The 12,969-nt window shown below is 36.9% G+C and overlaps 1 protein-coding gene across 1 annotated transcript; it reads left to right on the top strand.

Annotated features, from left to right (window-relative positions):
- Positions 1–224: 224 nt before the first annotated feature.
- Positions 225–10,447, top strand: LOC124396544 (deleted in malignant brain tumors 1 protein-like). The gene is made up of 8 exons (XM_046865648.1): positions 225–347; positions 1,503–1,532; positions 4,253–4,567; positions 5,184–5,498; positions 5,578–5,856; positions 7,804–8,127; positions 8,213–8,341; positions 9,442–10,447. The coding sequence occupies exons 1-8, from the start codon at positions 317–319 to the stop codon at positions 9,600–9,602; spliced, it is 1,584 nt and encodes a 527-aa protein (XP_046721604.1). The 5' UTR covers positions 225–316; the 3' UTR covers positions 9,603–10,447.
- The last annotated feature ends 2,522 nt before the right edge of the window (positions 10,448–12,969 follow it).

Raw genomic sequence — 12,969 nt, 5'->3', positions numbered from 1 at the left:
ATAAAATACAAACAAGTCAAACACAGGAAGCCACGTCACAGCTGTGTCCGAGAGAATAAAAAAGAGGAAGTACAGTAGAATGTTTTCACACTCTGGTTTCTTGAAGAACGTTTCACTATCAAGTGATACTTGGGCTGTTGCAGCAAAACCAGTTTTACACTTCCCATCTATCATAAGCAAAAAAAAAATAAAAGAAACTCCACCTCTTCAGATGAACGAGGAACCGATCATCATGGTCTCATGAGGTTCTCTGTGAGAAAACAGCAGCAGTGATACTGCATCTAGAACCAAACTAAAGAACTCCTCAAGGACCAGGATGCTGAGTCTTCATCTTACGTTAATGCTCGGTAACGTCAAAAATTTGATTAATTATTTTTTCCTTGTTCATGATATAACTGTATAATTTTCACATTTTATGTGTATTGTATAGGCAGAGTTAAGGTGAGACAATGCAGGGTTATTTTCACAATAAATCTTTGTGTAATTTTTTTTACTGTGTTTACTGTAAAAACATTCTCCATTTGCAGAAATTGAGAGAAACAATTGTATAAACAATGTTGGGAATTGTTGAATATCATCTTAAATGAGAAAAGTAACGGCTTACAATTTTTACATTTATACTTAATTCTCAGATCTGAAACTCAGATAAAAATTTTAAACGTATACTATTTCGAGCAAAAAAATAAGGTGTTTTCAATTTAGTTGTTGTGGTTTCCATAGATTGTAAAAAAACAATCTTTACTGTTATAATGTAATAATTCAATATTTGTATTGCTCATAGACACAGTTATGGAAGTATGGAAGTGCCAAAATAGTCTATAATGTCTTGCCGTATGAAGATAAAGCATGTCTCTATTTTTAAGTAGAAAAATGATAAATTACTTATTGGAAATATTTTATATGTGAGACATTCACAAACATTTTCATTTCTTGAATTGCTACCCAAGATGCATTTCATGACTGACAAGAAACTTATGCTCAACAGTACCATTTAATGGTTGTTAGGATTTATTTTCTGTCAATCCTGGTTCTCTTTTCACTGTAGAAACAGGTCAAAATGTGATAGACTTCTAGTGCTCTCCAGAACGAAGGCGATGGTTTATATTTCTTATAAGCTTCAGATGTTTGCCAAATATAAAGAGAGTAAAATAAGTGTGTTAATATAATCCTGTGATCTGCAGCTGTATTGCTGTTAGAGCTGGTAATAAAAATACTCACCAATCAGAATCCAGAATTAAACACCACACTGTGGGTATAAATTATATTATACAGTGTTCATGTATTAACAAAGGGTGCCAATATTTTAAATTCTGCACTGAACTAATTAAAAGCACAAACACGAACAAGTCTCATTACAAACGCATTACAGTCTGAACAGCATTGTGTAGCAGAAGCACAGAGCTTTGGTTCGATCGCACAGTCATTCACAAGTGTTCTATTTCTGTTACTTCTGTTAAGTTTGCACAACCCTGTTTTACACCATCTTTATTTTCTCTCTATAGTCAGTGCTCTTAGCGCGTCACTGCTGGCTGGTAAGTGTATTTTTCATTTCAATTAGATTTTCTCTCTATATCAGGGGTGTTAATATTCTGAATAAAATCGCATACAATTAGATTCATTCCGATTTATTAGAATATTTAAAATGATTGTTTTCCATAAATAATACATGGAGTAATATATTTTTAACAGAGTCATACAGTGCTGTAAGATTGTTCAAGACTACAAGTACGAGATAGAGTGGCCGCACAATACACAATAAAAGTGTGAATTAAGGGACTTCCGCTCATTTCCTGCACTACAAGAACACTGATCTACGAGGTCATCTCATCTTCTATTATTATAAAATCTATTTTTTTAATATTTCACACAACGCAGCAAGCACAGTAAAATTAATTCTAAACAAGACACAAATTTAATAACAAAAACATACAGTATATCTACAGAAATATCAATTAATTTAGAATTACTGTGCCACCAAAATCAATAAAGAATTTACATCATTATCATAATCATTTTAATCTTCATCACATTCAGATCTTTAGTTCTTTAGCATATTAAATAAAGTTACAATATGGAAGGGAAAATCTTTATATTTGCAAATATACATACTCGTGTTCTTTAACTATTATTTATTTAGAAAATGTATGTAGTATTTGTATGTTTAAAACATGACAGAGTGGTCTAACATGTTGGTTAAATTCAATTATTTTATTAATATATAACAAATCGATTCTTAACCCATTACTGGAGTATAAGTTTAGCTGAACCAGTAAGAATTGCCCTTGAGGCCTTTTGTCTGGAAACTAGAAATGGTTAATGATGACTTTGATGACTCTTCATACATCATAAAAGTACCTTATGGTTACTCTGGGATGTGGATAAACAGGTACAAACCATGTTTATTTTGTGAAACGGATTAATGAACTTTTTAAAACCTCCAGGAGGGGAACAGTATAGTTATGTACACCTGTTGCATTTATGAACAGGAAACAGCCACCAAGTACACACTTCAATTCAGCAGTTCGAGCTCTTCTCTGGTGAAATGTGCAGGCTTACCTCGCCACCCATGAAACCGCTTCAGGAATTGACCACAGCCATCCAAAAACTGGCTTTCTAACTTTGACCCCCATCCTCCACTGCCCCAGGAGCTGCTCCCCCACTGAAGCCCAGACTGGCCTTCACACAACTTCACCTATGTTTCTCTGTGATATCTGGAAGATCTCAGGCCTTCTTTACACAGTGTAACATGGTGTTCCAGCTCCAGCCCTCCTCATTAAAATTCTGCATGGCCACCATCACCTGCAGATGGTACCCCATCATGCTGTATGATTCATTCGGGTCCTCTTACTGGAGGTTAAGTACGAGCTCACTGCGTGCGAGCTACCTGTCAACCTCAGTGATGGGAGCGTCAAATAACGACACCATCCTGACAAACCTGGTGATCCAACCTTGAACTCTTCTCTCTGCCGACACTAACCAAGGGTTCGGTCCTGACCCCAGGATCCTCTTTGCCTCCTTGACTCATGAAAACCCATGGAGAAAACATCTGAAATTAATATAAGCATTTTGGAAAGAACTTCATAGAACTATTTTCCAAATCATGTTGTCTAGTCCCTTTCAAGGGTGTCCCTACAACCATTGAAATGACTCCCCCTTGGTTCATCATGTCTTCAGAAATTACAGAATACCAGGGGACATTGTGCTGGTCGGGGTTCACAATTTATCTCACATTAAAGTCAGGCTTACCTCATGCTATTACCCACTGTCTAACAGATAGGTTAAGAGATTTAATCAGGAGATTGGTTGCTACCACTGATCACATTGCAGCTGTGAGCAGGAAAAGAAGTGTGATTTTCTTCCATAGTCTGAGTATTCCCAGAACTCCCTCTCTCACTCTTCCACTGAATTTATTAATTTCCAATGTGTGCTGGGCTAGCAAATACTCATGATCACTTGGTCTACATCTACACTAATCTGTTGAAATTTGAAAATGGCAACGCTCCACATCCACACTTGAATTTTCAATAATTTCCCAAAAGTTGCTACAGATGCTTCGACATGGTGTAGTCAAAATAATCTACTTTGGAAAGCAGTTCCAAAAAGCGTATTCGTTGAATGAAAATTTAATCTCGGTGTGAACAGAAGACCGAAACAGAGAGAAAATATGCCTTTTTAAATAAAAACATATTAGTGTGCACATGGCCTTGTTCAGGAGAATTTAATTCATTCAAATTGATTTTTTATGTATAGTGCTTTTTTACAAAGGAACCTGGTCTTAATGCAGCTTTGTAGAGTGCCAATAGTGACTGTGGTGAATGAAAAACTCCCTGAGATGGCATGAGGAAGAAACCTTGAGAGGAACCAGACTCAAAGGGAAGCGGACATCAGAGAAGAAAAGACTCTCTGCCAGAGAATCACTCAGCCAAATGCCAGTGGGAGCCATCTCCTAAATACTGATATCACTCCATTCCTGTCTTACTAAACATTTTCACCAATATTCAGCTACAGCCACTGCCTGCTATTAAGAATCGTTTAATTTAAGTCTTTTGCAAAATTAGATTCTATTAAAGCTTTTAAAACTTTTTCATAGTCTATTTAAGCTTCTGTTGGGTATATTGGGGTCTGCTGCTAGTTTATACTTGATTGGAAAATATACTGTATTATAATAATAAAAGTGAAGTAATATTGCAATGTAGTAATAAAATTAATTGGAATAATTTAATATTAACATGCATTTTGCTGTTTGTATTAGATGGCACTAACATACGACTCGCAAATGGCAATGACTCCTGCTCTGGTAGAGTGGAAATCTATTATAATAACCAGTGGGGAACAGTGTGTGATGATAGCTGGGATCTGAATGATGCACATGTGGTGTGTAGACAGCTTGAATGTGGTAAAGCTGTCAGTGCTCATCAAAGTGCCCACTTTGGTCAGGGAAAAGATCCAATATGGCTGGATGATGTTCAGTGTTCTGGAAATGAAAGTGACATCACACAGTGCCGTCATAATGGATTCGGGAAACACAACTGTGGCCATGGTGAAGATGCTGGTGTTACTTGCTCAGGTACAGAAAACTCTCGTATTGTGTCCTTGTAATGATTGTGACTATATTTATATGGCACTGATTGAATTGTGTTAACTGCTAAAAAAAACCCAATTATTTTGCAGACACCTTAATTTTAGTAAATCAACTTAAATGAATACAATGTTAGAGTCAGATCCTCTCCGAATGTTCAACAAAAATCTTATCATCTACATCTAAACCACTAGAGCAAAAAGATTCTCAAAGAACAGGGCAAATAACTTCCAGGTTAACTTGAGACAAAATTGGAGAAACTTAACACAATGAAATGGATATACAACATTAAACCAAACAATATACTGAGGCACAAGAGAACTTAAATACAGGCTGAAAACTTAGTACAGGAGGTAACAATGAGTAGCTTAACAAGTGGGAGAAAACAATGGGGACATCAGACATGCAGACATGCTGTGTTTTTTAAGGTTATTTTAAGGTTTTTATTTATTATTGATTTTTCTTCCTTTCAGTTATGTTATGACCCATTTAAAAAGAAATAGACTATTGTCTACAATAGTCTATTTCTTTTTTTAATGTTTTTTTAAAATTTAAAATCAATAATGAATAAAAACCTTCTGCCTATATTTATATAATAAATCAGGGCATAATCAGATCAGACTGGTGAATGGTTCAAGTAACTGCTGTGGTCGAGTGGAGATCCATAACAATGGCAGTTGGGGAACAGTGTGTGATCATTACTGGGACTTAAAGGATGCAGAGGTGGTGTGTAGGCAGCTTGGATGTGGTAAAGCCGTCAGTGCTCCTCGTAATGCTCACTTTGGTCAGGGAACTGAACCAACCTGGCTGGATGATGTTCAGTGTACTGGAACTGAGAGCTACATAGATCAGTGCTCACACAGAGGATTTGGAGTAGAGAACTGTGGACACCATGAAGATGCTGGAGTCGTGTGCTCAAGTAAGTTATTATTATTTTTATTCTAATAACCTGATTCAGCATATTTAGGTACTAAATTACTATTTTTCTATATGATAAGACATGCAGGCTCCTACATTGACTCGGATCTCCCCAAACTCTGTGGTTTCACCTAGAGAAGTCCTTCAGTTCAGATGTTCCACACCCAGCCCAACATGCACCTCTGTAGACTTCAGTTTATATAAAACTGGAACATCAATAAAGAAGCAAACTGCAGAGTCTACAACAACATTTACTCTGACTGTAGAAGCTTCACATCAGGGCGAGTACACCTGTGATTACACATACAGGGAAACATCCTCCACTTCATCCAGGAGCAGCTCCATTAGCATTACTGTGGGTAAGTGCAAATTGAATCCTGGTGTTTGATCTAATTTCTTTCTCGTTCTTGTTATAACCTGACATTATTGTTGTCCAATTGTCTGACCTTAGCCTATTTCATGTTTGGATTCTGTCAGTTGCTTGGGATTTGGTTACCTGGTTAAATTCTCACTCTGCACATTTTTTATTATCTGTTCAGTTTTTGACAAACCAACAGACTAATACACAAACTAGTTAAGTATTTTGCTGTTATGATTATGTAAAGAAAAATAAATTATAAATGATGGCACATTTTGATTAAGAGGATATTGTGTATCCTTAGTTGTAAACTGTTTCTACAATATGTATATACAAATGTATGGTGTTTTATTCCTCCTATGAAACAGCATGAATTTTTTTCAAGGAGGAAAAAGTCAGAACTCCTGACTAAAACGTTAGCATGTAAGGATGTGGAGGAAAACTTGGGAGACAGTCAGAACATGAACTTTGCCCAGAACGAATATTTCTGATTGAAGTAGTAAATTATATGTGTACCCAAGCAGGGAGTATTGAAGGGAGAGGAATAACACACTCCTACTTGGTGGTCTTGTACTTGGTCTCCTCCACTGTGATCTTCTGATTTTTAAGCATAGGACACCCCTCCCACATCCACCTAGGACAATGTGAACCCCTGCCCTCTGTCCAATGCAACACTCTGGATAAGGGTGTCTGCTAAATGCCATAAATGTAAATTAAATTATTACATTTATTGTGTATGGTCAGACATGCAGACATGCTGTGTTTTTCAGAATTAAATCAGTTTCTCCACAATTGCTGCATTATTAATGTTTTGGAGATGAACCCACTCAATAGCACACTTCATACTTATTATATAACCGCAATCTTCTTGTTCCTGAAGAAAATTCTTCTGTTAACTGTCCCAGTGTGTGGAATCATGAATTGAATTGAATTAGATTATTTGCAATCTAACCCTAACCCTAGAATCCACTTGCAAATGCACATGAGAATCTGCACATAATTTTTATCAGTCAGGATGTATTTCAGGATTGTGACTTAGCAAGTAGGTGTGACCAGATGTACTGGCTGTTCTCCTGCTGTGTCCTCAGTCGTAGCTGCCTAGGCCATTTATCTTTTCACCATTTTCACACCAACACCACATGCTCAAAGAGCTTTAAATTATTTGGCCTGAAATGAAATTACATTTATGCAATGGGGCAGGTGACACAACTGAAGATGTGGTGGGTGAGAGAACCAAATTGTTCTCAACATGCTCCCTCCCAAGGGTATCAAAACACCACTGCTGCTTGCTGCACAGTCTGAGGTGCATTAGATATTAGGTTTAATGGAGTAACATGTCAGTGTTGGACGATATACTTAATTTTCAGATTCCCTCTGTAATGCAGCGCTCTGTTATACTGAGTTTCTATATAATATTGATAGTTTCTATGGCCGTGGCATCATAATGATGGTATGTATTGACTCAGGTAGGAGTCCAAGCAAGGCCTAGATATGAAATGCACGACTCACCACTGGTATCTGCTCTATGAATGTAAAATTCATGTTGTGTGTATTTGTGTGTGTGTGTGTGTGTGTGTGTGTGTGTGTGTGTGTGTGTGTGTGTGTTCTGTGTCGTCCACCAGCTCAGCCGCTCTCTCTCTCAGGCTGAAGCAGTTACTGACAGCACAATGAGACGGAGATGAATGAGCTGTGCTTAGACAAATGAGAATCAAGGAGCGTTACATAACAATTCATCTCCTCCCTGTCTCCAGCTGACATCCTGTTTTTTAATATAATAAATGTTGTGAAACAATTTGCTTATATTGCAGAAACTGTAAATAGTCATGTCTTTACCAGCCTGACATTTATTTATATTTATTTATTGTGCACCTTTATCATTTCTTTATTTTCACTTGGAGGGTTTTTTGCTAGTAACATATGACATTTGAACCTGTTTGTTGTTTTGTAGTGAACCTGCTGCAGCCCCGTGTCTCCTTCAGTGCTGCCAGTGGTTCATTTCACTGGGGATCTGATGGACCAGAGGTGACAAGGGGTTCCAGCTTCTCCATTATTTGCTCCACCAAACCTCAGCATCCAGGCGGTTCCTTCCATTTAAAGTTAAGTGGATCTAACTTCACCAAAACTCAATCAGCTGTTAACCACTCAGCCATCTTCCTGTTCCCTGAGGCAGATTTTGTCAATCAGGGAAACTACAGCTGTACTTATGAAGTTAGCGTGAATTCACGTTCCTTTACCTCCACTGCCACTGAGGTCCTCGTCATTACTGTGAAAGGTGGAGTAAAATAAACTAGTTCTTTTAGTTATTTTCTACAGTTTTTCAATGATGATGATAATGATGATGGTGATTTCTACTTCAGCATCTCTGGCTCCCTACATTGGTGTAGGAGTGACAGCAGGACTTCTCCTCTTAGTTTCAATCATCATTTGCTTTTTGAAAATGCAAAATAGAAGAAAGGTTCAACTAAAGAAGAAGAACAGCAAACAGTGTGAGTTATAAAGTTTCACTAATATAATGTAGTTTATAGATCGCACCACTGCATTTTAAACTCTCATTAATTTTCTTTAAAAGTACCGTAATTTCCGGACTATTAAGCACACATATTAAGAAATATAAGCCGCACTTACTGAATTTTACAAAGATGTTTATTTTGAACATAAATACACGCACCTGTCTATAAGCCGCAGGTGTCTACACTAAAACTAATGAACTTTACACAGGCTTTAACGAAAGACAGTGTCTGTTACACGGCTTGTATCTAAACAGTAGCCTACCAAGAAAGTCATTGTTCACTGTCTTCCTCCTTCCTTTCACAACTATTTCTCTCGAGAGTTTTTCTTTTGGCATCGTCGTGTGTTTAAAAATCACCATCAGTGAATCTTTTCTCCCGATGCCGTGCAGCTCAGAACACAGGTGAAGTGTGTTTTCATGCCCGGTTGTTTTCAGCGTGACGAATGATTCGCATTTCCTGTAGACAGTCCGAGTGAGCGGCAGGTCAAACGTCAGAGAACCATCATCCATATTTATGATGTGGTGCGGCCCGATTCAGTGGGAGCGCATCTGATTTAATATAAAGAATTTCATTGGTTCACCTGAAACCTGTTCGGAAATTTCATTGGTCTAATGTTATGGGGTTCAGTTTTTTGGCTTGAAGTTTGTGAAACCAGGAAAAACCCAGGAAAAATCCATAAATTAGCCGCTTCATTGTTTAAGCCGCGGAGTTCAAAGCGTGGGAAAGAAGTAGCGGCTTATAGTTCAGAAAATACGGTAATTCTGACAGTAGTGTAGTTACTCCACATAAATGGATTTTTAAAATGTGTATATTAGTGACAGAGTGAAAGTTTTTTGGAGGTCATTTTTCCTACTGGAAAGAGTCACCAGTGTTAGCTGGGTTAGAGTTATGAACTTATGAACTAGGGTTAGGGTCAGTATATGAACTCAATAAAGTAATTACAAATTAAATTTCTTTAAGGAATTAAATCACATGATCGTCTTAACCTGAATAAAAATTGTTGACTTGTTTTAATATCTATATTAATATAAAGAAAATAACGGATAAACATGCATTTTGACTCGATTAATTCATAGGTGCCAGAAACTCATATGAGATTCCCCCAGAACAGACGGAGCCAGATAACAATGAAGCTGATTATGAAAATGCAGAAACCATTTTCAGCAGAAGGAGCATTCAGGAGATTCAGATGATGACTATGTTAATGTTGATGCTGAGGATCAAAAAAGTGATGTGAGCAATGACTATGAGGAAGCAGAGATTAACGCTGCTTTTGAAAAGGCAGAAACATGTTTCCAGCAGAAGGAGGATTCAGAAGGTTCTGATGATGATTATGTTAATGTTGGTGCTGATGAACAAAGAAGTGATGTGTACAATGACTATGAGGGGGTGGACATTTATGTAACATAGTGTTCAGATAATTTTCCACTGTTAAGATATTATCATTGTTATGTTTCTTTTACGTGAACTTTAAAATAAGTTGTTTTTCATTAACCAGGAATCTGTTTTAATGGCTAGACAGATCACTTTATTCATTCTAGAGGAAAATTTGTCCTTATGATGGCGTATTAGGGCCAATTTGGTATGAAAAAGAAAATGGAAGTATTTCCTTGTTGCTAAATCCAAGTAAAAGTAAAGTTTGATTAGATCTGGCGCAGAACAAATGACGTCTACCAAACCTTGTAAAGTGTATATGCGGTTTTCTCAGTTGATAGAAAAAAACCAACAAATTTGTGCTTTACAAACTAAATTTTCAAGTTTATTCCCTGCAAATTTTGAGTTTTAACCTAGAAAATTTTCACTTACAACTTAAAAGTTTTGAGTTTTAAACTCGGAAATTCCCTGCCCCTCCCCTTCCAAATCTTTGGGTGTTTTTTTATCCCGTATTAGCCCTAATACGCCGTCGTACGTCCAGACCCTGATGCAGATATATCAAACTTTTTGTTGCTATTAACACATTTACTTACTAAAGCAAATACAATTATGATTAATTAAGAATAATTATTTAATTGTTACTGAAATGTATTTTTTATTGTTCTTTTACTCCTATCACACCACTGAAAAATGTCACGGAGTCTGTTGATATTTTAAAACTGCATTTATAACGATAATAAAAAAATGTAAAATTATTTTGGATTTTTATTAAATTATCGTGCTTAATTTTCTAGAAATGCTTTTTATTTCTTTTTTTATATGCTTTAAGGTTTTGTTTGTGATATGGATAATCTGTTTACTGCATGATGTCATCTTTCTGCCAAATTTACTCTCATGAACAGGACAAAATGCTAGCATTTAACCGTTTACTTAATTTTCCTCACATTATTCTTTTTACAGTTTGCAAACTGCACACTATAGTATTATTTGCTATTGATATTGTCTACATAGTTTGCATGTAAACATTGTTTTGCATTGATACATGCAAGATACATGCTATATATATATATATATATATATATATATATATATATATATATATATATATACAGTGGAACCCGTTTATCTCGACCTCGGTTACCTCAACAACCCTATTAAGTCGACGTTTTTGAAGTGGAAAAGCCAAATTCTCGCTTTTTCTAAGCATTTTTTATTGGTTATGTCGCGGAACCCTAATATCTCGAGCACAAGGGGGGAAAAATTAGAAATTTTAACGTCAGTTATGTCGATCGGCACTGTGCAGCCGCAGAAGAACTCACGAAAGTGGCGGAAAAATCAAACCTTACAGATACTACAGGTGTTTGTATTGTATACTGGTGAATCTCTGCTGTTAGTAAGTGCACATATGCATTTTTTTGTTAAATGTTATGCGATGAACAGGGCGGCGCTCGGCTTCAACTCCTTACCGGGCTGAGAGAGCCGTGCTCCTTACCGGCGGGCGAGCAGGGTAAGGAGCACGGCTCTCGGTAAGGAGTTGTAGCCGGAGCTTCAGAAAGCGGCGAGAAAGCACCTGCCACGCCCCTTCGGCCGTTCATGTTTGAGACTTTTTGGTTTCGGGTTCGGTTGGATCTTCGGGTTTTTTCCGACTTCGCCGTGCCTCGCGGTATTTTTAATTTCCTATTTTTCCATTCACAAACTCTCTCTCTCTCTCTCTCTCTCTCTCTCTCTCTCTCGCTCTCTCCCCTCGGCATGGCGGACGTAAGTTTTTCGGACACTTTGCTTTGTGTGTTTGTGCGGATTACTTCAGCCTGATGGTCATAAGTTTTCAGAAACTTAGTTACTGTTTATTTCTTTTTTCCACATGTGGACTAAATGTGAGATGGCACTGTGCAGCCGCTGTTTTTTTTTTTGAGCGATCTGTGTGTTTATAATGTTGGAGAATATAATAAAGGTTTGTATGGAGAATGGACGGTGGTTTGTATTGTATACTGGTAAATCTCTGCTGTTAGTAGCTGCACTTATGCCTTTTGTTGTTAACAAACGTATGTACATTTTTATAGCATGCCTTCATCAAACAAATCGCAGCAACGCTGTTGTGTAAAAAAACCCCTCCAAAAACACGTGCATGCACATTCTCATTTATTAACGCACATCATGTACATAAAGAAATTTCAAGCAGGTTAATATACTGCCGCCATTTTGATTTTTATTTATCTCGATCATCGGTTACCTCGATGCTTTTTGGCGTCCCCCTAGGACATCGACATAACCGGGTTCCACTGTATATATATACATATAATAAAACAAATCTACACACCCATGTTGAGTTTTCTGAAGTAAAAATTGTGTTTAGACCATCTGTGTCTTAAATTTTACTTGTATGTGTAGTTCCCCTTCAGGAGCTCGAGCTGCGTCGAAACGCTATGGGCGTTCCCATAGCGTTTCGACGCAGCGTCTCGTTCCCTCGGTGAACTAGGGTTACGTCCGTAACCTAGAGACGTCATCCATAAGCTCATTTCTTTCAGGAATATTTAATTAAATAGACCTCAGGTCATGAAACCAACATTAGTTTGTGTTTATGTGTTTTTTACAACCTACACCTACAAAACATCTTGCTTACAGGGAAAGCCACTTACCAAATTTAAACTAAGCTATTTCTGCATGATGTTCCTGATTTCTTGTTAGTATTGTTAGCACAGTCCTGTAAACAATAAAGAATTAAGAGCTACTGATATACTGTTTAAACCAGGAAACACCTCAAGGTCCAATTCTGGACCTCTCTCTCCATCTTCACATTTTTTTTGCTTTATGACACTTTAATCTCTGGACTGTCACTTTAACTCTGGACTTGCACAGCACAGGGCCACGTTCTACCACACCATACTGCACACGGACACTTTAAGGACAATCACGTTATTCACTTTATATTTTACTTCTTTTATTTCACTTTTTTTTTTACTTTTTAAATTTCACCTTTTTTTTTGACAGTTTACTGTCATACACATCTATGTATATACACATACTTTCACATATATCTTCATATATATTTTATATAGTTTATACTTTTTATTAAAATACCTTCTTTTTTTCTTGGTTTATTTTCCTTAAATGCCGGACCATCGTAAAAAGCATTTCACTGCATGTTGTACTCTGTATGTATGTGACAAATGAATTAAATTGATTTGATTTGATGCTGTAGTACTAATATACACCCCAACCCAAAGAGGGCG

Source organism: Silurus meridionalis, chromosome 14 (genome assembly GCF_014805685.1).
Source record: "Silurus meridionalis isolate SWU-2019-XX chromosome 14, ASM1480568v1, whole genome shotgun sequence".
NCBI classification, from domain to species: Eukaryota; Metazoa; Chordata; class Actinopteri; order Siluriformes; family Siluridae; genus Silurus; species Silurus meridionalis.
Note: the sequence above shows the minus strand (reverse complement) of the source record. Positions and strands in the feature narration are given on the sequence as shown.